General features: G+C 36.1%; 1 protein-coding gene across 1 annotated transcript in view; it reads right to left on the minus strand.

Moving 5' to 3' along the window:
- Positions 1–17,618, minus strand: part of LOC138307162 (uncharacterized) — a 96,651-nt gene extending 79,033 nt beyond the window's left edge. Inside the window, exons 1-9 of the mRNA XM_069247793.1 lie at positions 17,479–17,618; positions 15,213–17,116; positions 14,740–14,857; positions 14,179–14,281; positions 10,786–10,942; positions 10,264–10,299; positions 9,906–9,986; positions 9,212–9,328; positions 8,826–8,924 (exon numbers count right to left, since the gene is read on the minus strand). Coding sequence (XP_069103894.1) covers positions 8,826–8,924; positions 9,212–9,328; positions 9,906–9,986; positions 10,264–10,299; positions 10,786–10,942; positions 14,179–14,281; positions 14,740–14,857; positions 15,213–17,093 — 2,592 coding nt within the window. The 5' untranslated portion in view covers positions 17,094–17,116; positions 17,479–17,618. The remainder of the gene's footprint in view (positions 1–8,825; positions 8,925–9,211; positions 9,329–9,905; positions 9,987–10,263; positions 10,300–10,785; positions 10,943–14,178; positions 14,282–14,739; positions 14,858–15,212; positions 17,117–17,478) is intronic.
- Positions 17,619–26,627: the final 9,009 nt, after the last annotated feature.

Consider the following 26,627-nt stretch of genomic DNA (forward strand, 5'->3'; position numbering starts at 1 on the left):
AAAGGGTCCTAATCGTACAGCTATATGACATTATCCTAACTGATGAATCAAGGGTTCTAATTCGTACAGCTATCTGACGATATCTTAACTGCTGAATAAAGGGATTCTAATCGTTACAGCTATCTGATCTGCTCGATATCATTCTGAATTAAGGGTTCTTAATCGTACAGCTATATCTGACGATATCTGAACTAATCTATATAACTGCTGAATAAAGGGTTCCTAATCGTACAGCTGTCTGACGTTATCCTAACTGCTGAATAAAGGGTTCTAATCGTACAGCTATCTGACGATATTATATAACTGCTGATTAAAGGGTCCTAATCTTACAGCTATCTGACGTTCTATCCTAACTGCTGAATAAAGGGTTCTAATCGTACAGCCTATCTGACGTATTACTAACTGCTGATTAAAGGGTCCTAATCGTTACAGCTGTTCCGACGTTATCCTAACTGCTGAATAAAGGGTTCTAATCGTACAGCTATCTGAAGATTATCCTAACTGCTGAATAAAGGGTTCTAATCGTACAGCTATCTGACAGTTATCACTAACGTGCTGAATAAAGGGTTCTAATAGTACAGCTATCTGACGATATCTTAACTGCTGAATTAAAGGGTTCTAATCGTACAGCTATCTGACGATATCCTACGGTGCTGAATAAAGGGTTCTAATCGTACAGCTATCTGACGATATCCTAACTGCTGAATTAAAGGGTTCTTAATCGTACAGCTATCTGACGATATCCTAACTGACTGAATAAAGGTTCTAATCGTACAGCTATCTGACGATATCCTAGGTGCTGAATTAAAGGGTTCTTATCGTACAGCTATCTGACGATTATCCTAACTGCTGAATAAAGGGTTCTAATCGTACAGCTATCTGACGATATTCTATCTGCTGAATAAAAGGGTTCTAATCGTACAGCTATCTGACGATATCCTTATATAACTGCTGATAAAGGGTTCTAATCGTACAGCTATCTGACGTTATCCTAACTGCTGAATAAAGGGTTCTAATCGTACAGCTATCTGACGTTATCCTAACTGCTGATTAAAGGGTCCTAATCGTACAGCTATCTGACATTATCCTAACTGCTGAATAAAGGGTTCTAATCATACAGCTATCTGACGTTATCCTAACTGCTGATTAAAGGGTCCTAATCGTACAGCTATCTGACGTTATCCTAACTGCTGAATAAAGGGTTCTAATCGTACAGCTATCTGAACGATATCCTAACTGCTGAATAAAGGGTTCTAATCGTACAGCTATCTGACGGATATCCTAACTGCTGAATAAAAGGGTTCTAATCGTACAGCTATCTGACGATATCCTAACTGCTGAATAAAGGGTTCTAATCGATACAGCTACTCTGACGATACTAACTGCTGAATAAAGGGTTACGATATTCTAAGTAACTGACTGCTGACGTAAAGGATTTATCCTATCGGTACAGCTATCTGACGTTATCCTAACTGCTGAATAAAGGGTTCTAATCGTACAGCTATCTGACGATATCCTAGGTGCTGAATAAATCGGTTATCTAATCGTGATACAAAGCTATCTACAGCTATCTGACGATATCCTATGCTGAATAAAGGGTTCTAATCGTACAGCTATCTGACGATATCCTAGGTGCTGAATAAAGGGTTCTAATCGTACAGCTATCTGACGATATCTTACTACGAATAGGGTTCTAATCGTAGCAGCTATATGGATATTCTAGCTGCGGAATAAAGGGTTCTAATCGTACAGCTATCTGACGATATCCTAGGTGCTGAATAAAGGGTTCTAATCGTACAGCTATCTGACGATATCTTAACTGCTGAATAAAGGGTTCTAATCGTACAGCTATCTGACGATATTCTAGCTGCGGAATAAAGGGTTCTAATCGTACAGCTATCTGACGTTATCCTTACCGCTGAAATAAAGGGTTCTAATCGTACAGCTATCTGACGATATTATATAAATGCTGATTAAAGGGTCCTAATCGTACAGCTGTCTGACGTTATCCTAACTGCTGAATAAAGGGTTCTAATCGTACAGCTATCTGACGATATTATATAACTGTTGATTAAAGGGTCCTAATCGTACAGCTATCTGACATTATCCTAACTGCTGAATAAAGGGTTCTAATCGTACAGCTATCTGACGATATCTTAACTGCTGAATAAAGGGTTCTAATCGTACAGCTATCTGACGATATTCTAGCTGCGGAATAAAGGGTTCTAATCGTACAGCTATCTGATGATATCCTAACTGCTGAATTAAGGGTTCTAATCGTACAGCTATCTGACGACATCCTAACTGCTGTAGATAAAGGATTCTAATCGTACAGCTATCTGACGATATTATATAACTGCTGATTAAAGGGTCCTAATCATACAGCTGTCTGACGTTATCCTAACTGCTGAATAAAGGGTTCTAATCGTACAGCTATCTGACGATATTATATAACTGCTGATTAAAGGGTCCTAATCGTACAGCTATCTGACATTATCCTAACTGCTGATTAAAGGGTCTAATCGTACAGCTGTCCGACGTTATCCTAACTGCTGAATAAAGAGTTCTAATCATACAGCTATCTGAAGATATCCTAAGTGCTGAATAAAGGGTTCTAATCGTACATATCTGACGTTATCCTAGGTGCTGAATAAAGGGTTCTTATCGTACAGCTATCTGACGATATCTTAACTGCTGAATAAAGGGTGATAAATGTACAGCTATCTGACGATATCCTAACTGCTGAATAAAGGGTTCTAATCGTACAGCTATCTGACGATATCCTAGGTGCTGAATAAAGGGTTCTAATCGTACAGCTATCTGACGATATCTTAACTGCTGAATAAAGGGTTCTAATCGTACAGCTATCTGACGATATTCTAGCTGCTGCGGAATAAAGGGTTCTAATCGTACAGCTATCTAATGTACAGCTATCTGACGATATCCTAGGTGCTGAATAAAGGGTTCTAATCGTACAGCTATCTGACGATATCTTAACTGCTGAATAAAGGGTTCTAATCGTACAGCTATCTGACGATATTCTAGCTGCGGAATAAAGGGTTCTAATCGTACAGCTATCTGACGTTATCCTTACCGCTGAATAAAGGGTTCTAATCGTACAGCTATCTGACGATATTATATAACTGCTGATTAAAGGGTCCTAATCGTACAGCTGTCTGACGTTATCCTAACTGCTGAATAAAGGGTTCTAATCGTACAGCTATCTGACGATATTATATAACTGCTGATTAAAGGGTCCTAATCGTACAGCTATCTGACATTATCCTAACTGCTGAATAAAGGGTTCTAATCGTACAGCTATCTGACGATATCTTAACTGCTGAATAAAGGGTTCTAATCGTACAGCTATCTGACGATATTCTAGCTGCGGAATAAAGGGTTCTAATCGTACAGCTATCTGACGATATCCTAACTGCTGAATTAAGGGTTCTAATCGTACAGCTATCTGACGACATCCTAACTGCTGTAGATAAAGGATTCTAATCGTACAGCTATCTGACGATATTATATAACTGCTGATTAAAGGGTCCTAATCATACAGCTGTCTGACGTTATCCTAACTGCTGAATAAAGGGTTCTAATCGTACAGCTATCTGACGATATTATATAACTGCTGATTAAAGGGTCCTAATCGTACAGCTATCTGACATTATCCTAACTGCTGAATAAAGGGTTCTAATCGTACAGCTATCTGACGTTATCCTAACTGCTGATTAAAGGGTCCTAATCGTACAGCTGTCCGACGTTATCCTAACTGCTGAATAAAGTGTTCTTATTGTGTCTTAATTACAGCTATCTTACTAACTGCTGAATAAAGGGTTCTTATTGTACAGCTATCTGACGATTATCCTAACTGCTGATTAAAGGGTCCTAATCGTACAGCTATCTGACGTTATCCTAACTGCTGAATAAAGTGTTCTTATTGTACAGCTATCTGACGATATTATATAACTGCTGAATAAAGGGTTCTAATCGTACAGCTATCTGACGATATCCTAACTGCTGAATAAAGGGTTCTAATCGTACAGCTATCTGACGATATCCTAACTGCTGAATAAAGGGTTCTAATCGTACAGCTATCTGACGATATCCTAACTGCTGTAGATAAAGGATTCTAATCGTACAGCTATCTGACGATATTATATAACTGCTGATTAAAGGGTCCTAATCATACAGCTTCTGTCTGACGTTATCCTAACTGCTGAATAAAGGGTTCTAATCGTACAGCTATCTGACGATATTATATAACTGCTGATTAAAGGGTCCTAATCGTACAGCTATCTGACATTATCCTAACTGCTGAATAAAGGGTTCTAATCGTACAGCTATCTGACGTTATCCTAACTGCTGATTAAAGGGTCCTAATCGTACAGCTGTCGACTATTTATCCTAACTGCTGAATAAAGGGTTCTAATCGTACAGCTATCTGACATTATCCTAACTGCTGATTAAAGGGTCCTAATCGTACAGCTGTCTGACGTTATCCTAACTGCTGAATAAAGTGTTCTTATTGTACAGCTATCTGACGATATATATAACTGCTGAATAAAGGGTTCTTATGTACAGCTATCTGACGATATTATCCTAACTGCTGAATAAAGGGTCCTAATCGTACAGCTATCTGACATTATCCTAACTGCTGAATAAAGGGTTCTAATCGTACAGCTATCTGACTTATCCTAACTGCTGAATAAAGGGTTCTAATCGTACAGCTATCTGACGATATCCTAACTGCTGAATAAAGGGTTCTAATCCTACAGCTATCTGACATTATCCTAACTGCTGAATAAAGGGTTCTAATCGTACAGCTATCTGACGATATCCTAACTGCTGAATAAAGGGTTCTAATCGTACAGCTATCTGACGATATCCTAACTGCTGAATAAAGGGTTCTAATCTACAGCTATCTGACGATATCTAACTGCTGAATAAAGGGTTCTAATCGTACTGCTATCTGACGATATCTAACTGCTGAATAAAGGGTTCTAATCATACAGCTATCTGACGATATCCTAACTGCTGAATAAAGGGTTCTAATCGTACAGCTATCTGACGATATCCTAACTGCTGAATAAAGGGTTCTAATCATACAGCTATCTGACGATATCCTAACTGCTGAATAAAGGGTTCTAATCATACAGCTATCTGACGATATCCTAACTGCTGAATAAAGGGTTCTAATCATACAGCTATCTGACGATATCCTAACTGCTGAATAAAGGGTTCTAATCATACAGCTATCTGACGATATCCTAACTGCTGAATAAAGGGTTCTAATCATACAGCTATCTGACGATATCCTAACTGCTGAATAAAGGGTTCTAATCATACAGCTATCTGACGATATCCTTACTGCTGTTGATAAAGGGTTCTAATCATACAGCTATCTGACGATATCCTAACTGCTGAATAAAGGGTTCTAATCATACAGCTATCTGACGATATCCTAACTGCTGAATAAAGGGTTCTAATCATACAGCTATCTGACGATATCCTTACTGCTGTTGATAAAGGGTTCTAATCATACAGCTATCTGACGATATCCTAACTGCTGTTGATAAAGGGTTCTAATCATACAGCTATCTGACGATATCCTAACTGCTGAATAAAGGGTTCTAATCATACAGCTATCTGACGATATCCTAACTGCTGAATAAAGGGTTCTAATCATACAGCTATCTGACGATATCCTAACTGCTGAATAAAGGGTTCTAATCATACAGCTATCTGACGATATCCTAACTGCTGAATAAAGGGTTCTAATCATACAGCTATCTGACGATATCCTAACTGCTGAATAAAGGGTTCTAATCATACAGCTATCTGACGATATCCTAACTGCTGAATAAAGGGTTCTAATCATACAGCTATCTGACGATATCCTTACTGCTGTTGATAAAGGGTTCTAATACAGCTATTGCGATATCTACAGTTCAATACAGCTATCTGACGATATCCTAACTGCTGAATAAAGGGTTCTAATCATACAGCTATCTGACGATATCCTAACTGCTGAATAAAGGGTTCTAATCATACAGCTATCTGACGATATCCTAACTGCTGAATAAAGGGTTCTAATCATACAGCTATCTGACGATATCCTAACTGCTGTTGATAAAGGGTTCTAATCGTACAGCTATCTGACGATATCCTAACTGCTGTTGATAAAGGGTTCTAATCGTACAGCTATCTGACGATATCCTAACTGCTGAATAAAGGGTTCTAATCGTACAGCTATCTGACGATATCCTAACTGCTGACTAAAGGGTTCTAATTGTACATGTACAGCTATCTGACGATATCCTAAATGCTGAATAAAGGGTCATAATCGTACAGCTATCTGACGATATCCTAACTGCTGAATAAAGGGTTCTAATCATACAGCTATCTGACGATATCCTTACTGCTGTTGATAAAGGGTTCTAATCGTACAGCTATCTGACGATATCCTAACTGCTGAATAAAGGGTTCTAATCGTACAGCTATCTGACGATATCCTAACTGCTGAATAAAGGGTTCTAATCATACAGCTATCTGACGATATCCTAACTGCTGTTGATAAAGGGTTCTAATCATACAGCTATCTGACGATATCCTTACTGCTGTTGATAAAGGGTTCTAATCATACAGCTATCTGACGATATCCTAACTGCTGAATAAAGGGTTCTAATCGTACAGCTATCTGACGATATCCTTACTGCTGTATAAAGGGTTCTAATCGTACAGCTATCTGACGATATCTTAACTGCTGAATAAAGGGTTCTAATCATACAGCTATCTGACGATATCCTTACTGCTGTTGATAAAGGGTTCTAATCATACAGCTATCTGACGATATCCTAACTGCTGAATAAAGGGTTCTAATCATACAGCTATCTGACGATATTATCCTAACTGCTGAATAAAGGGTTCTAATCGTACAGCTATCTGACGATTATCCTAACTGCTGAATAAAGGGTTCTAATCTACAGCTATCTGACGATATCCTAACTGCTGAATAAAGGGTTCTAATCGTACAGCTATCTGACGATATCCTAACTGCTGAATAAAGGGTTCTAATCCTACAGCTATCTGACATTATCCTAACTGCTGAATAAAGGGTTCTAATCATACAGCTATCTGACGATATCCTAACTGCTGAATAAAGGGTTCTAATCATACAGCTATCTGACGATATCCTAACTGCTGAATAAAGGGTTCTAATCATACAGCTATCTGACGATATCCTTACTGCTGTTGATAAAGGGTTCTAATCGTACAGCTATCTGACGATATCCTAACTGCTGAATAAAGGGTTCTAATCGTACAGCTATCTGACGATATCCTAACTGCTGAATAAAGGGTTCTAATCGTACAGCTATCTGACGATATCCTAACTGCTGAATAAAGGGTTCTAATTGTACAGCTATCTGACGATATCCTAACTGCTGAATAAAGGGTTCTAATCGTACAGCTATCTGACGATATCCTAACTGCTGAATAAAGGGTTCTAATCATACAGCTATCTGACGATATCCTAACTGCTGAATAAAGGGTTCTAATCGTACAGCTATCTGACGAATTTTAACTGCTGAATAAAGGGTTCTAATCGTACAGCTATCTGACGATATCTAACTGCTGAATAAAGGGTTCTAATCGTACAGCTATCTGTCGATATCCTAACTGCTGAATAAAGGGTTCTAATCGTACAGCTATCTGACGATATCCTAACTGCTGAATAAAGGGTTCTAATCGTACAGCTATCTGACGATATCCTAACTGCTGAATAAAAGGTTCTTATTGTACAGCTATCTGACGATATCCTAGGTGCTGAATAAAGGGTTCTTATTGTATTGCTATCTGACAATATCCTAGCTGCAGAATCCTAAATAAAGGGTTCTAATCGTACAGCTATCTGACGATATCCTAACTGCAGAATAAAAGGTTCTTATTGTATTGCTATCTGACAATATCCTAGCTGCAGAATAAAGGGTTCTAATCGTACAGCTATCTGACGATATCCTAGCTGCAGAATAAAAGGTTCTTATTGTATTGCTATCTGACGATATCCTAGCTGCAGAATAAAGGGTTCTAATCGTACAGCTATCTGACGATATCCTAACTGCTGAATAAAAGGTTCTTATTGTACAGCTATCTGACGATATCCTAGGTGCTGAATAAAGGGTTCTAATCATACAGCTATCTGACGATATCCTAACTGCTGAATAAAGGGTTCTAATCATACAGCTATCTGACGATATCCTAACTGCTGAATAAAGGGTTCTAATCATACAGCTATCTGACGATATCCTAACTGCTGAATAAAGGGTTCTAATCGTACAGCTATCTGACGATATCCTAGCTGCTGAATAAAGGGTTCTTATTGTATTGCTATCTGACGATATCCTAGCTGCAGAATAAAGGGTTCTAATCGTACAGCTATCTGACGATATCCTAACTGCAGAATAAAAGGTTCTTATTGTATAGCTATCTGACGATATCCTAGCTGCAGAATAAAGGGTTCTAATCGTACAGCTATCTGACGATATCCTAGCTGCAGAATAAAAGGTTCTTATTGTATAGCTATCTGACGATATCCTAGCTGTAGAATAATGGGTTCTAATCGTACAGCTATCTGACGATATCCTAGCTGCAGAATAAAGGGTTCTAATCGTACAGCTATCTGACGATATCTTAACTGCTGAATAAAAGGTTCTTATTGTATTGCTATCTGAAGATATCCTAGCTGCAGAATAAAGGGTTCTAATTGTATTGCTATCTGATGTTGAATATTTTTGAACTGTGGAATGAAATGACTGACTTACCTCAGCCCTCAACTTTTGTATCGTCAAAATGGCATCTTCCTTCTCTTGACGAATCTCATTTACAGCATGTGACATGTCTTGTTCAAAGTTTGCTATTATCTGCAACATTTCAAATGATCAATACAAACTTGAAATAATTATTTATATGGTATACAAACCTGCCATATTCTGATCCCTGTTTATTTCAGCGAGGCATCATTATTAATTCATAGTAAAACACTTGTATAATCAGGAACCTGCCTTTACCAACCAAAGATGCTTGTCCCAAAGACATTCACTTCAGGCTGGTAAACTGTACTATAGACAAGAAACAATCAAATGTTAAATGATTAACAAACAATTGTACAAAATATTATTATATATATACCAAATTTATTGATACATACATTTTGTTGTTTAGCTAAATTTTCCTCTAGTTGTGTTTTCTCTCTTTCTATCTTTTTTATGAATTCCTCTTTTTCTTCATCTCTTTTCTTCCATCCTTCCACAACTTTTGCTAATTGCTGAAAACATAAAAGCATCAAAGACTTATCAAAATGATACAGTAATTCTTTATAAAAATTATTATTTTTTGATATGGTCATTGAGTGTGTTTGTTTTAAAATTGCATTATGACCAGGGACATTTATTATTTTAAGAACAGGGTTAGGGTGGAGAAAATCAATAAATTTCAGCTGAAGATTTAATCAGAAATTTTAAACTAGTGGCAAAGATCAGTGGTTACCTGCCCAATCACAAGGGTTTCCATTAGGCATTCTGGTTTCCTTCAACTCTAAGACCTCTCTTGTGCTTACATCCAGCCCATGGAATGTCATTGATAAGTTTTTTATATATGAATTGTTTTGCAATCAATGTGAAATAAATAAAGTTTAAATTTTGTATATGAAGTGGCAATCGTATGTATGTAACTTTCAAGGTTTTTTTTCTGATTACAAAATTTAAAGATTCGCCAAATAACTAGCTCACCAAATGAGCTTTGTAATAATCTATGAAACAGAACCAAAGTTTTCTGTATTGTAGCCAGGATTATTTAAGTCTGGGAAACTTTTCCCAGTACAGTACACAGAGAGATCAACAAACCTTGTCTAGTTGTTCAATCATGATGTCTTTGCGCTTGTCAGTAGAAACAGCTACAGCCACCTGCTGTTGTGTCTCTAGGAGCTGAAAAAACAAAATGGGTAAAATCAATCAGAATTGGGACTATTTAGAGCTGTTGTCTTGAGGTGTATTCTATAGTCAATGGGGTCTGTGTAATAACTGCATTGAATCACACTAAATGTAGAGCATTCATTTATCAAATGACAACTTCTGTGATCATGTAGTTTATATAGATCTGCCTTCAGTAGTGATATAAAACCAGGTTTAGATGTATAATTGAATGTGGTTATTACTTCTCAATCAACACCATTGTTTCCTCATACCGAAACCGTTTACTTACTTTGACGTTTAGTTTCTGAATGTGTTGCTCACAATGCTGCAATGACAAGAAAATCATTTCTGTGAATATTTATGTCATAATAGACAAATTGAAGAGGTTTTTCATTAATTATTAGACTTATTCAATATATTGTCTGGATATTTGTATTTTAATGTTCAAACTCATCATTCCTCTATAATTGTTTTTCACATTCAAGGTAATTTTCTTATGTTTAATGACTGTAAATCTGCAATCGTTTGTGCTCAATTTACTGCCTCGACTATATCGCAAAGCAAATAAGTTCAGGAAAATTTATTTTCAGTATGCATAAATAATATTTTTACACAGAAAACAAACTATGGCATAAAGACCAAATATCCTGATTCTATATAGTATCTTGAATGATTGTTCATTTCATATGAGATTTTATGCAGTGAGTCCTGCCCTATAATATGATGACACAATGTATTTCCTGGCCAGCAATGATAATGGCTCCTCTGGATATCAGGCAGGCTATTTCTAAATTATAAAGAAAGTTTGTACCTTCCTGCGGTAACGTTCCTTTTCCAGCATATCCCGGAGCCGGTGGTTCTCCTGATGTAATGATGCATCACTTCGGGACACACTGGACGTGTCTGACCAGATCCGTGATGTAAAACTTGGGAAGTTTTCATACAGCTCTGATGTATCTTGTTTACCTCTGTAACACATAGATATATCATTAGTGTTAGTGATAGCAAACATCAATATAAATCTCAGCTAGTACAGTTTTTGCAAGAACAATTTTGGGGCTGTAAAACCTGAAAAAAGATTTCTACCAGGGTATATTTACATTCTGAAAGTTTCGTCACTATATGAATCAACCAACTGACCAAAACAAACATTGGCCTATGAATACACTATGAATACAATGATTCTCGTGCATCGATCAGCTGATTTCAAACATCACGTCTGTTTCATATCAATAAAAAATAGTCCCCCACAATATTTTGATGTATAATCTTTCATGTGTTGTTTCTTGATATAGAATCAACTAAGGTTTACTGTAATAAGTCAATCAAATCTTTAACTATATTTCTTGTTTGTCGTTTGTCATTTGCAAAAAAAGCTTGACCGGAAGGCGGAAGCTTGAAAATGCGACGTTGTTGAACAGTTTTGTCATCCAGCTGTTCCATTAATCTTGTTTCTCGTCGTAAATGAGTGTCATAATTTTTAATATTATATAATAACCTTTCAATAATTTTTATTTTCATAAATTATTCTAATGTGAATATATGGATTGAATGCTAATGCGCTCCATGGGATATGTATATAGTTTCTGGTAATCATATAGCCGCAATGAAAATAAGAAAAATACATTCAATCCCTATATGATATTTTTGCATATTTCACAAAAACTGATGTTTAAAAATTCCAAAATCAATTTATTTAAGTGCAGATTTGCAAATGCAAAATAATTTTGTAAAATATGATATATACAGTGGTACTCCGACCAACTTCATTTGAAATGAATTATAATCCCTGTAGACACACACTGATTGTCTTTCTCCTTGGTTATATTGAAGCCTGGATAATTTGAAGAGCTTTCCCCATAGGAGTTATTGATAAGAATCCAAAAGAAGCTTGTGACCTCACTTTTATCATAATAAAAATATCAATTTCTTTTCAAAAATGCACTTGTTCGTTCTAGTTTGAGCCATCTATATTGTAACCTGCTTAAGTGATGACGCTTAAGCTATATTACAGCGCCGTTACAACAAGTGTTCCTGTTTCATTCATTCACTCGCTAGTCATGTTGGCTGGTAGCTGATGTAGTAGGCTGGTAACTGATGCAGTAGGTTAGTTTTTAATTGGCATGTAACGAAGGCAATTATTGGCTGAAGCATCAACAGCCCGACTGATTGCAGATTGCCCCCACCTCCAACTGATAAGAGATCTAGATCGCCGACAACATTGAGTAGTGGGCGGAGCCAGCAAATCTTTGATGTTCGATCACGTTGTGTACTATTTTATTGTCTACAATGTATACATTCAATCACTGTATTCAAAATTTGTTATTGTTTCGTTTCACTTATTAAGCAAATGTTTTGTTCATAAATTATTGGCCATTTCTCTATACTTCGTATAGTATTCATACTGTAGCTACCAACGTTCTAAATTTTTCATCGTGTTTGTTAATGTGTTGGGTTTAGATCTATTGTATCCATTGTAATGTTACATGTAATGTCACAATCTAGCTACTGTTGTACCTTCTGACTGACTTTTTCGCTGCAAGGTCCGTTTGGTGCAGAAAACAAATCAGGTACTGCTGACAATAGATTTTGTCTGATCAGAATATTCCGATCAAACACGGTTTTCATAAATACCTGGATGTTAGTAGGGAATGTTATTCTATTTGTAGACGTCGAGTTTGAATGCATTGCCTAAATACTTATAATTTAATTTGATTCATATTTGCATTACCCTCACGGGTAATGTTCTGCGACCCTCACAGGTAATGTTCTCTGAGGTTGGCTCATGCGCGGCGGTAGTTTCTCAAATATCTACTGTCATACCTACATATCTACTGTCATATCTACATATCTACTGTGATACCTACATATCTACTGTCATATCTAGATATCTTCTGTCATATTTACTGTCATATCTACATACCTACTGTCATATCTACATATCTACTGTCATACCTACATATCTACTGTTATAACTACATATCTACAGTAATATCTACATATCTACTGTCATACCTACATATCTACTGTCATACCTACATATCCACTTCGGATAGTATTCATACTGTAGCTACCAACGTTCTAAATTTTTTATCGTGTTTGTTAATGTGTTGGGTTTAGATCTATTGTATCCATTGTAATGTTACATGTAATGTCACAGCCGTATCTAGCTACTGTTGTAACTTCTGACTGACTTTTTCGCTGCAAGGTCCGTTTGGTGCAGAAAACAAATCAGGTACTGCTGACAATAGATTTTGTCTGATCAGAATATTCCGATCAAACACGGTTTTCATAAATACCTGGATGTTATATTATTATATTAGTAGGGAATGTTATTCTATTTGTAGACGTCGAGTTTGAATGCATTGCCTAAATACTTATAATTTAATTTGATTCATATTTGCATTACCCTCACGGGTAATGTTCTGCGACCCTCACAGGTAATGTTCTCTGAGGTTGGCTCATGCGCGGCGGTAGTTTCTCAAATGTCGGTTGATTTTAGCCGAGAAATTGTCAACAAAAGATTCAAATGCATGATCCATCTATCTGATTAAATACTGACAAAGTTAAAAAATCTACACTCACAGCTGAAATAGCATCCCCTACTAACATCCAGGTATGTGCCAGCCAAAGCCATGTTTTATCGGATTATATTTTGACAAGACACGATGATCGGTCGTACATTGCACCAGATTTGGTTTTCCACACCTCAAAGTTATAATTAGTCAGAAGCAGGCGATATCTTTTCCGTACAACTTCTGACTGACTTTTACGCTAAGAGTAGCTCTTTCCATACGTACTTCGAATTCACTGAGTAGCGCTGATTTAGAGTCTATACATGAGGAAATTAAAATGTGTTTGTGTAATCTTTTTACGTTATTAAGCTTAGGATGCTGATCATCTTAAGCATCTATATACTGCGTTACTGGTACAGTACACATTTCTGATCTTGGTAATCGACGACAGACTTTTCTGACTGTTTAACTCCGCCCCTACATTGAAGCGACAGCCAATGAAAGCCGCGCTTACACAGCTTATTGAATGTCATTGGCAAAATGACTAGCTACCATGCAAACTGAATAGCTCCCAATCAACGGAACCACCTACTAGACTGGCCCTCACATGTACGCTCATTGTAACGGCCCTGTAATGCGAAGTAGTACTGGTTTGTTCATTTTAAATATGTCTTACTGTTTATAGCTACCTGGGTACTGAGTGGTCAAGCTGAGTCGGATACATGTAAGGATCCTGAGGAGTGTCCAGCAACAGTCCACTGACCGTATCAACATGGTTGTATTGCTGAGTTTCTACAAATAAACAGGATACATTAGCATGACCAAGTTGATCGGTTCTATGTAGGTTATAACATATATAAGAAACTTTTTTGATCTTATATCAGTGTATAGATTAGTCACTTTACAGTTTATCAGCGGTAGAGATTAAAGTTTTGGATTTTCATTTACAAATTAAAACAAATTAACTGTTGTTTATCAATCCCAAATCACTGCAATAAGTAATGTAAAAATGTCAGGTTTCCATCCAAATACTGTCAGCACATGCATGTACAATACCTAACATAAATTGGTATTTAATTCATGTATCTAGACATGACATAAAAGGATAGCACAAACACATGCATGCCTCCCTTCGTTCCTTATCATATACGATGTATAGCATTTTACTTTACCCTGGGTAACCAGCTCTGACAGCATTTCTTCCAGTTATATAACAGGATCAATTTCTGTAGGAGACCACCATAACTCACCGTTTAGTGCATCCGAGGAAAACTTAAGCATACTCTGAAGCTGACTACGGACATTTTCCATTCCTTGGACATCCAGACTGTTATCGCCTCCATAAACATCTATGTGGGCAAGCGGTCGCTGTAGGTAATTCAAAGTAGAATTTTCAGAAACTATGAAATATGGTTTACTACAAATTTGTGAATTCAAACACATTTGAATGTGCAACAAAAATAGGAATCATTAATGGTACTGCTACCAGAAATTACATCTATAAGAAAACTGAAACTGAAACAAAAAAGAGTACAAATATTTCATTATCATTAATTCATTATGGATTGGTAAAAGATACTTAAAACATGACCCTCAGATATATCAAATTATCATAGTCCTTTCATATATGTGTGTGTGCGTGTGTGTAGACACAAGATAGACTTCAGAAACTAAAGAAACCTGGATTCATCAAATCAACAGATGATTTACATGACATATATACCTGCTTGTCATGCTGACTATAACTATCTTGTCGTGGATCTTGGCCGTACTGCTGTACCTGTGTAACCACATGAACGCCTGGATGATGTGCATGAGGAGAATTGGAATCCTGGCCAGTCCCTGCTCCTCTGTCGCTCGATGATGATACTTGACCTATTGTCCGTAACCTTTCCATTCTGTTTCTATGCAAACTTCCTTCCACTTTTCTCTCGTAATCAGACGGATAGTTTTGTTGAGATGTGTCAGACTTTTGGGCCATAGATCCTTTCATGACCTTTCTCGTCCCATCCTCACCCACCGCTTGACGAGACGAAGAGCCACCTCTTTGCTGTTGAGTAGACGGACCTATTTTATTAGACTTTGCACTATTTCCTGGTCTTGGTTCTGAAATTTGACCTTTGAACCTTGCATCTTGTTTTGGATGTTCCTGTCTGGCTTTAAACCCAGGATTAACAACCTCTCGTTGAGAATTCTTTGCCGGCATAGTTGGTCTTTTAATTTGCATTTGAGTATTACCTCCTCGCTTCGGAACTGCCATTCTTGGTTCCTTGAAACCATTTTTCTGTTGCTTTGTTTGTTCTCCAGGTATTTTCCAAGCCGATGGAGAAGGCAAATTAGAATTTTGTGTGGGATCACCATGATTTTGGGGTAGGTTTTGGCCAGGTTGAGAATCTAACCTTTGTGCTTTGTTTGACTGATACTGTTGTGGAGAATTTTCAGCACTAGCACCTATTCGATTGTTTTGATTCCTAGATCTTGGGGAATCACTAGTTCTTCGTCCCTGATTTCTTTGTGGAGATGTTTGCTGATCACTGTAGAGTCTAGGGGGTAAACTACTTGAGAAGACTTGTGATTGTGGAGGTTGTGACACACGAATATTTGTATCACCAGTAAATGCAAGTTTTGGAGACTGTGAATCTAGGCTTCGATTATTTGGTGACATTTTTTCTGATGGATGAGGAATATTGACATAAACTGAGCGTTTCTCTACAGGCTTTCCAGTGATAGGAGATATCTGGTACTGGGGAGATCCCTGGGCCTCAAATGGGCAACTGGGAGGAGAAAACTGAGATCTCTGTCCGATATCTGAAGACAGCGGACCACCAGACCTATTTAACACATCGCCTTGATTTAAATTTTGTTCAAATGCCATAGATGTGTTATCCATGGTATTACCCATTCCAGCATTATTTAATGGAGAAAAGATAACACGACTGTCCAGTTCACACTCACTTTCACTTGTTTGAAGTGGGGAGGCTTTCAGCTCAAAAAATCCTGTTTCTGGTGAAGTTTCTCTTGTGTTTTCATCATCTGCCTGAGAACCACACACCTCCCTTTCCATAAATGAGTAGCTCCTATCCTCATGTTCCGGGGTGGATACTGAACGATTCATACCATGAGGTATCATATCATCAGTCTGCCCAGTTTCGTCCAAAGCCGAGAAGTCTAACTGTCGCACAGGCCTGAATATTACACTGGATTCATTATCACTTGCAATGCTGGGTAGAAAGCCACCACTCTGCTGAAACGCTGGACTGCCCTCTGGTCCAGATCTCCTATATGCTTCCATATTTCCAAAATCGGATACAGTGTCCCTACTTATATCAGGGTTATTTTGCAATCTATTAATATAGTTATAATTCCCAGGTAGTTGTTCTGGATGCACCATTCGAATTCCATTACCTCTGTTAACACCTACATCAAAACCTTGTTGTTGTGTATCTTGTACATTATCAACACGACTGTCTGACATCATTACAAAATCCTTATCCTCCTCTTGTGCTCCCTCTCCCAAAAAGTGGTCTGGTCCTGATCCCTCAAACCTTAATGGCTGCTCAGGAATACCATCAGTTTCATTTAAACTGTCATTGAACTCGTCCATTGTAATACTTGGTTTTCATCCGTCTGAAATGGTGAAAAAACAGTATATAATATAATTACTTAAACAAATCATGCATTTTAAATTTCATACTGGATCAGTTCACATTAAACATATGAAATGTCCTTCTGATTTTGTTACACATACATTTGTAACTGTTACATTGTATGTTAAGTTTAAATATAAGATTAAATATTTAGCTGTTCTGAGTGATAAAGATCATTAATTAATAGACACAAATACAACCGGCCATTGCAAGCTTCTTTAAACCTCTACTGTAGTTGGTCACAGAATCGTGCATCAACATGCAACATGCAAAAAAGTTTGTTTACATTTTTTAAAGTGACCTAAATATTGATCCGGCACATCTATAAAGTCAATTACTCACATGAAGCTAGTTCATATGGTTATGAATATTGTTCACATGTCAATCTTACTTCAGTCAGACAACACGAAATGTTAATTACCACTTAGATTAATAAACATCTTAAATCACGCTTCAAAACTAACCGCAGGTACACACACGCATGCTCAATGAATGGCGGTTTCGACGATTTACAGGATCGGGCAGAAACGGACAGAATCGGACAGGATCGGGCAGAATCGGAGCACAAAATAGTCGTTCAAATGATAAATATGTATCAAATTATAGTGTAGATATCAGTTTTATTAATTTGTTAACCGATTTGACCAAAAAAAGTATAAAAAGATAATATTTTTCTTGCATGGTCGGACAGAAAATTACCGAGCAGGATCGGTCAATTTTAAAACTGATTGCTAATTTAAATCAGAGAAAAAATATCTAAAATAGTTAATATGACTATGATCTTGATAAATAAATGTGAAATATTTAGGTATTTTCACAAAATCCACGTAATACTAACGGCGCAAAGATCAATTGCAATTTGCAGTTCGGATAAAATGGGACTCTATATATACGGCCTGGCAGGATAGGTCTTTCGTAAATATAAACATTCATAAACCGTGCTCTACTTTTAATTAGATTTAATAAGAATAACTATATCATTATTAGATAAACTAACTGATAAATGTGTATGAACTGAAAAGGGAAAATTATCAATGTATATTGCGCTAGCTTAGATAAGTGTTAAATGATCCAAAACGACGATTTACAAGATAGGGCAGAAACAGATTTTTAATGGTTTTTACCGAAATGTAAAATATTGTATGGAAACCTTAATCATTACCTCTATTACACCTTATACAACCAATACCGGTATGTATGGACTATGACGAGAAGTTTAATGTACTGCACAAGGTAAAAGCAACGTGGCTTGAATAATAAAAAAGTAATTACGGTATGCAAATTTGCGCAGAAACGGACTTTGTTTCGCCAGGATCATTTATTTGTACTATATTTTCTACGTTTATATATCAATTATAATTAATATTATTATTATGTCTTTTACTCAATAGGTTCCATTATAGTTAAGCAGGACAGTGTGAGATGTAATTTGTTTCCTTTATATGCAGGATCGAATTCTAATAAGGCAGGATCGGACTTTATTTCGGCATAAGGCAGTATCGCACTCTAATAGGCAGGATCTGACTTTAAAAAGGCAGGATCGGACTCTAATAAGGCAGGATAGGCCTCTAAAAAGGCAGGATCGGACTTTATTAAGGCAGGATCGGACTCTAATAAGGCAAGATCGGACTTTATTTCGACAGGATCGGACTCTAATAAGGCAGGATGGACTTTAAAAAGGCAGGATCGGACTTTAAAAAGGCAGGATCGGACTTTAAAAAGGCAGGATCGGACTTTAAAAAGGCAGGATCGGACTTTAAAAAGGCAGGATCGGACTCTAATAAGGCAGGATCGGACTTTATTTCGGCAGGATCGGACTCTAATAAGGCAAGATCGGACCTTAATAAGGCAAGATCGGACTTTATTTCGGCAGGATCGGACTCTAATAAGGCAAGATCGGACTTTATTTCGGCAGGATCGGACTCTAATAAGGCAAGATCGGACCTTAATAAGGCAAGATCGGACTTTATTTCGGCAGGATCGGACTCTAATAAGGCCAGATCGGACTTTAAAAAGACAGGATCGGACTTTAAAAAGGCAGGATCGGACTTTAAAAAGGCAGGATCGGACTCTAATAAGGCAAGATCGGACTTTATTTCGGCAGGATCGGACACTAAAAAGGCAGGATCAAAATTCTGTTTCTATGTTCTGTCTTAGTCACTAGCCTATACTGGAATGAAAGGTGAATGAATGAGTGTGTGTAAGCAGTTAATAATATAAAATGAAATAATATCTTAATTAATTGATTGAATTATATACACCATCATGGGGAAGATTTATATAGGCATAGCCTGTTATCTAATCCATTTATATGTATTTGCATATAATAATATTTGTTGAAATGAAATCGTAAAATCTATTCTCAATAATTTTATAAGAAACATATAGGCGCGTTCCATAATTCAAATAACAATAAAACCCATTTCACGGATGTCCTAACCTGCTTGACAGTAAGACAATAGAAAAAACCCCGATGTAGTCGCCAAATGGCAAATTGCCTGCGGCTACAGACAGGTAATTCTAATTACAGGTCAGTTCGATGAATGACGCTTGATTGTGTACAGGTAAATAACATCCTGGTCTAGGTATTACATAACCATCAAACCAAAAGCAAGGCTACCACCTGAAACGTATTAATTAATATATATCTCAGCATGTTTGTGATGATCGGTGTACGTACGTCAAGTATCATATATATACGACCTTGATACCCTTCTTTCTTGCTTTAATTATTGCTGAAAAATTTCATTTTACATCACAAACTTTGCAATTCACAAAAAGTTATAGTCCTTTAAGAAAATGACTCACCTGAACGTGCTGGTTAGTAATAATATATTTTTAACGTTTTGTGACAAGGGTCACATTTAGGTTTCATTGATTTATGTGATATTATATATTAATGAGTTAATGCAAGGATTTATAAGTGAGAAGGATTCGTGACTGTCTCTTTACATTACTAAACACCACGCGAGACGCCTATGAACCGGGAATAAAAACCGTTTTTGTCAACGAAACACCATTGTAAAGTTTATTAAATTTCACGACGTTTATTACTTGCTTTAAAGAAGGAATATTTAGAGGATATGTCTTAAATTTTCGTTTAAAAAAATCGACAGCTCATGAAATGACGGCCCCGCTTCAGAAAGTAAGACGGTAACCCTCGCACCCGCAAGCTACATCAAAGGCTGCGCCGGCGGATATCAAAGGAAAATCAGTCGTCGCCCAACGTCACGGTCAGTGCACAAACACAAAAGCGCCTGCCTTGGACTTCCCTAAAACCCAGCGCGACTTATCCTTCTCATATACGTCCTTGGTTAATGATATACAATTAAAACATTTTCATTTCAATTTCTTTATTAGTTTAAGCTTTACAACTTATTACTGGTATATATAAAACACAATTCAGTTATCATATTATGTAATAGTGTAACATGTAAACGCTCATACACTAATACAGCATTGCACATTGACCCACACATACATACACCCATTTTAACACGTACGGACTTACGCACGCACCCTCGCACACATGCACGCACACACGCGCACCCTTACACGCCTTCTCATACATACACAGTCTCACACTCTCTCACTCATCCATATACAGCATCTTGGCATTTTTCATTTTCATGAAGGTAGATCTATCCGGTATTTTGTGGGAAGTAGAGTTGAAGAGATTAAACGCTGGCAGATGAGAAATGTTCACACATTCGCAGTAATTAGGGCTATAGGAGATTTCAGAAAAGATGGCGTGACGTCACAGAAAATTTACATCCGGGTCCTCAAAGGTACAAACACGGTATGGCGACTAATAAAAACACTATAACAGATACGTACATCCATGATACACAATCGATACGTTGACAAAAGTATACACTTTCATACTTGCAAATTTTGATTTCAAAATAGTTTCTTATTGTTTCAGAGGTTACAGACATTTATATTTACAATTGTTTATTGCTAAATATATTTGTTTAGATTTAGTGTTGAAGCCAGCTTGCGAAGCGAAGCCGGGCCGTCACACGTACCCGCTTTTTGTTCACACGTAGAAATCCCAATCGGATCACCTCGTCATTTTCTACGAAAGTAGACTCGGACCTAAGTAGTAACCATTTTGAACTACTTTCGGAAAAAATGGCGGCGCCCATGGTAGCACGCTTCAACGTAATCAGTTGGCTATAAGAGGTATTTATTCCTCGACTGCATCTATATCTACTGTACATGAGTTATAGATGATGGTATCTTTGATTTTGTATATAGATTACAACTAGAAATTTGATTAATTGCCTCATTTTTGATAATGACTCAGTCGCTCTCTTTTGGGCGGTGTACGGTCAAACAGCAGGCCTTGATTCAAAAGGTCTCAGTGAAAACAGTTCCGTTATTTAGAGTCATCAATGTAAAAATTAAAATTCAAGAAACATTTTACGACTTTGTTGTTTATTCATTTTTCAACCGTTTACGTTCAATATTTCAAACTTATACTATCTAAAAGTATATATCTAAATGTCTAGAATTGAATTTTATCTAGCGGTAGTATGATAATTTAGCATATTTGAGGGGATCCTGTGAACAAATTAATCAAATTTTTGCACAGTCTCTTTAAAAAATCTACCCTAGGAGTAATGGTAGAGAAAATATGCTATAAAAAGGTTTTTTTCATTACGTATCCCTACTTTGAATATACAATGTAGTGGCCGATAGTTGTAATGTCTTCAAATTTCTTGTGGTAACGAAGATGAGTTATTGTAAAATAAGAAGAAAAAAGTTAAATCATAAATGCAATTGATCTTGTGAACCATCAATTGAAACATATGTAGATAATCTTTTGATTTAAGGAGGGGCCGGTATGTTTGGTTTTGTGTGTGTGTGTGTGTGTGTGTGTGTGTGAAGTCCGTTCTGCCACGCGTCCCGCTCTTGAAAGTTACTGTACGTCGCTATATTGTATAATTTAACGACTAACGACTTTAATTTTCGTCTCATTCCCCCTTTCTTTGACTTATTTAAATGATGATAATTGTTCCATAATATTACTTTCTCGGAAAATGTTAAACGTGATTGCAATGTACATGTATATACTCTTTAACATCATAAACGTTTACGTATTTCAAGATTATGATCATTTTCGCAATTTTTAAAATTCGCTACATTTCGTTTTTCAATAGCATTTTCCGTGTCTCTTATATCTTAGCAAGTTAACTACAAAGTATTTTGTCTTATTTTGAGTACCGTGTTCGCATAAATTCCAGATACATTATCTGTTCTGGGACTATCGGACCTTCGGACTAACGGGCCTTAGGACTAACTGGCCTTCGGACTATCGGGCCGTAGGGATATGAGAGACAGGTATATTTCTAGCTTTAATATGACTTAGCCACACAAAGCTAAAACCAAACACGAAGTGGTAATCAATTAGCGTCTTTATGGTACATTAATGCTAGGAATGGGGTACATGTGGCTACTTCAAACAGCGATATCGGACTCAAAATGTGTTTTTAATGGACATCACCAATTTTGTTAAAAGTGAATGTCTTGTAACATGTAATTGTTTTATCTTTACGTATTATTAAAATGATGATTAAGGATATCATTCAAAAGGTTTTGAATATTCTATGAACTTCTTTAAAACCATGATTACAAACTAATGAAATTAGCGGTATATTAATAGCTGCAGTATTAGTAAATTTGTTTGTACATGTATGATTGTAATGGCTGATAAGTAAAATCAGAAGAGGAGTTTGTAATAATTACGATAATGTTTCCTTGATTGTATATATGTTCACGTGTGTATATATATATACATTGTATTTATATCTCATTTTCTGAATCTCTTGTTCGAGGAATAAAAGTTTTAACTATGGGGAATTAAATTTTTAATGATATATGAATTGAACTGATAATGCCACGCGACCGGAATCACGGATGAAGCATGTAAACAGATTAGATTATTGTCTATATCGTTTTCATATGAAAAAAATGTATCTTATCTGGTCTTCAAGTTGGAAAAGTCACCACACAAATAAATGGATATTTCGGTACAAATGTGTTTTAAGATGCTCCATCGCCGACAGAGAATAATCAATACTCATCATTTGAAAAAAAAATGGTGTTTACTCATGTAAATGTATGTCTTATTAACACAAAAATATGTAAAATAGTATATTTTACTAAATGGTGCATGCGTGATCAGTACTTTATTCCATATAGGACATAGTGCTATGGACTTTTTTGGAAAGCAATTAATTATTTTTGACATTTTTTATTTTGAAGTAAAATTAGAAGCTCAAACTTTTCAATGACGGTAATGGTGTAAAGTATGTAACTTTTGAAACTGAAAAAAAAACTTGATTCGTCCGCTCCTGTTTTTTATACTATAGAAAAAAATACCATTGGTCGGCGGTTTTAATGGTATAAATAACGCACGAACTGAGGTACAATTTATGAACATTCTTCAAAGAAGTATAATGTATTAAGTCATATCTTCCATTCATAAAAGGTTACCGTTGGATACATTTTCTAAAACATTTCATAGTTTCTTGTTCGAGCATTCATGTTCATTCCAATAAATATATCTCATACGTCTTGTAAAACACAAATTTAGATAGTATAAATCAGGGAGTTTGTTTTAAGCTCTTCTTTGTGGTACATAACGCTGTATGTTTCACAAGGGAGGTAACCCTCTATGATATAGTCCTACGGGTAGCGGTAATTTGGCCGATGTCCGGCGGATCACAAAATACATCATTTTCATGTGTATTCATACAGTATGTTCGAAGAAGTGGGCGAGGTGTTCCGATTGGTAGAAATCCATGTCGTGAAAAAGTTATGAAAAGATAATTGATTTCAATGTATCATATTTCTGTTATACACGAAAAATCTGTTCATAACACTATTTAATATAAATACAACGAAATGTGAACCACCTGGCCAGACCACGGCCGCTCGTGCATGGCTTCGCTGGTAGATCACCTCGGGCAACAGCCGATAGTTGGGAAATTAATAATATTTATACGTAACTACCAACACATATCTCAATAAGTACTTGTAAAATATATATATTTCGTTATTTCCCATGTATATATTATTTTAAATGAATGGTATAAACCACCTTTACACATAATTTGAAGATAGGCATGTACTGTACGTGTCGGTGTCGGGAATTTTCGTACCGAAACATTTTCGTACCGGAGACATTTTCGTACCGGGGAATTTTCGTCCGGGTATTTTCGTACCGAAAATTTTTATTTCGTTTTTAGTGTTCCATTTAATTTTATTGATGATTAGTCTTGTCAACAACATTATTTTGATTATTTCAGGCGATTACAAACCTGTTTATATTATTCAGTTTACGAAACTACGTAGTCTCTACGTACATGTGTTGTTAACTTGCTGGCACGTGTCAGTGTCGTTGTAGTAATTACGTTGTCATCTAGAGCCCTTGGGGTTTAATTGGGTGCTTGTTTAATGAATTCCAAGTACATATATAGAACAAAATGAAACTGATGAAAATGTTATCATGATTAGCTAAAGATGGAAATGGGTCAATATCTCAATAGCTTGATGTTTTTCTCTTAATCAAATATAATGCACGAAACAGAGACATAAATTTCGGCAAGTAATAAGTCTATTTAGGACAGCATAAAGAATAGTTTCTATGTTTAAATTAAGCAAAATAATAATAAAAGTTTGATCTATTAAACGATTTTGAAGAAAACATGTCACTGTCAAATGTCCTTCCAAAACGTACACGTATGTATCAATTTCTCACATTGAATAATATAATGGTTACTGAGTTATTTCTTCAAATACTTGAACCAATATAGCACACATTAATCAGAAAAATGTTTAAAGAAGTCTATCTAATCTTTACAATGAATACTATTCTTTCTATGCATGTCATTATCATTACAGTACAGCACTAAAAATTGTTGGAAATGTTTGCCTGTCCTTAGTTATGACAACATGCATAAACCTCAATCATTGCTTACTATTTAAATTTTAACTGTTATTTTTTTATTGTTCAGCACTTTGCCATTTTCATTATATCAATACACATTATACATGTCTATAAATTCGGAAGAACTGGGCCGGTGACACTGCATAAAATGTATTCTTACTTGCATGAATAAAATTATCTGTCAAACGCTGCTTGAAACAATGTATACGCATATTCTTTATTTTTCACTAATCTAGTAGTTTTACTGAAAAACCCCACACAACTCTTAATCAAGTATTAGGGTATATTTACATGCCTAGCTAATGCCTAAATAAAATTGTCCTTTGATATATTTTACAGGGTTTAACAGCTTAATAATTTTGTGTAAAATTTATTATGAAACATCTTCGAGTCTGTTTATGATCTTACAGGGCACTTACACTTTTAATGTATTTGTAAAGTATTTCGTTTTTACAGACATAGGATGTATAGACTTAGGTATCACACAAAATGATCTTCATTAGTGTGTATACCCTTTTTGGTTTTTAGGAATAATACCTGAATAGGAACCTGAAATAACATGACAATCGATCAGGTATGTGTGTGTTGGGGGGGTGGGGGTGGGGGGGGGGGGGGGGGGGGCTAAAAGACAGAAGAATCATGAGGATGGGAAGTTGTAACTTGAGTGGGGGGTTGAAATATAGAAGAAATAGCTACAGATAACTGGAAGTGGAAGGGTGCTTTATCATTGATCTGGTCATTGCATATTTGGGGTTTACATGGCTTTTTTTGGTTATTTAGTCTCATTGATTTTGGAGCAACTTTGAATCCATATGGTACTGTATATCTTTCTTTTTTCCATGTGTAGCTATTTCTTCTGTATTTCACCCTCCGCCCAAGTCACAACTTCCCAATAGGTACCACTTTTTTGTTTAGAACTCAAATCAAAGACAGATGTACATAGTACTACATACTACATTTTAGTCTATGTGTTTGTAATCACTGTTACTACAGTATTAATACATAAATGGTCTATGTACAAGTTACACATAGACAATAAATGTGAAATTTGGTTCAGACAAAAAGATTTTTAACATTTCAGATAACTTGCTAGTTTTATGGTTTTATTTATATGTTGAGTCTACTCTCTTGTAAAGTAGAATTTAGAAATCCTAAGACAATGGTATCTATATTGCTATATGTAAAAAAAAATCCTTATATTTTAAAAGTAATTGAAAAGCTATCTCACAAGCCCTGACAAACAAATGGGCCGGCATATGGATGCAAGAATTATAATCACTGGATCTAGAGGACTAATATAAACAAATATTTCTACAAAGTTAAACAATGAAAAAAGTATTGCATCATAATTTTATTTAATGATTACAGTTGAAAGGAACATTTAATGAATTAATACTGTTTAAATGTTCTGTTCATGATCTTCTAGGTCCATATTGGAAAAGTTTACTTTCAAGAGCACTCATATCAACATTCTTCAGTCTTCATATGATGCTAATTGTATGTGTATGTATACATACACTTGTATACAGGTCCA

This window comes from Argopecten irradians, chromosome 14, assembly GCF_041381155.1.
Source record: "Argopecten irradians isolate NY chromosome 14, Ai_NY, whole genome shotgun sequence".
Classification (NCBI taxonomy): domain Eukaryota; kingdom Metazoa; phylum Mollusca; class Bivalvia; order Pectinida; family Pectinidae; genus Argopecten; species Argopecten irradians.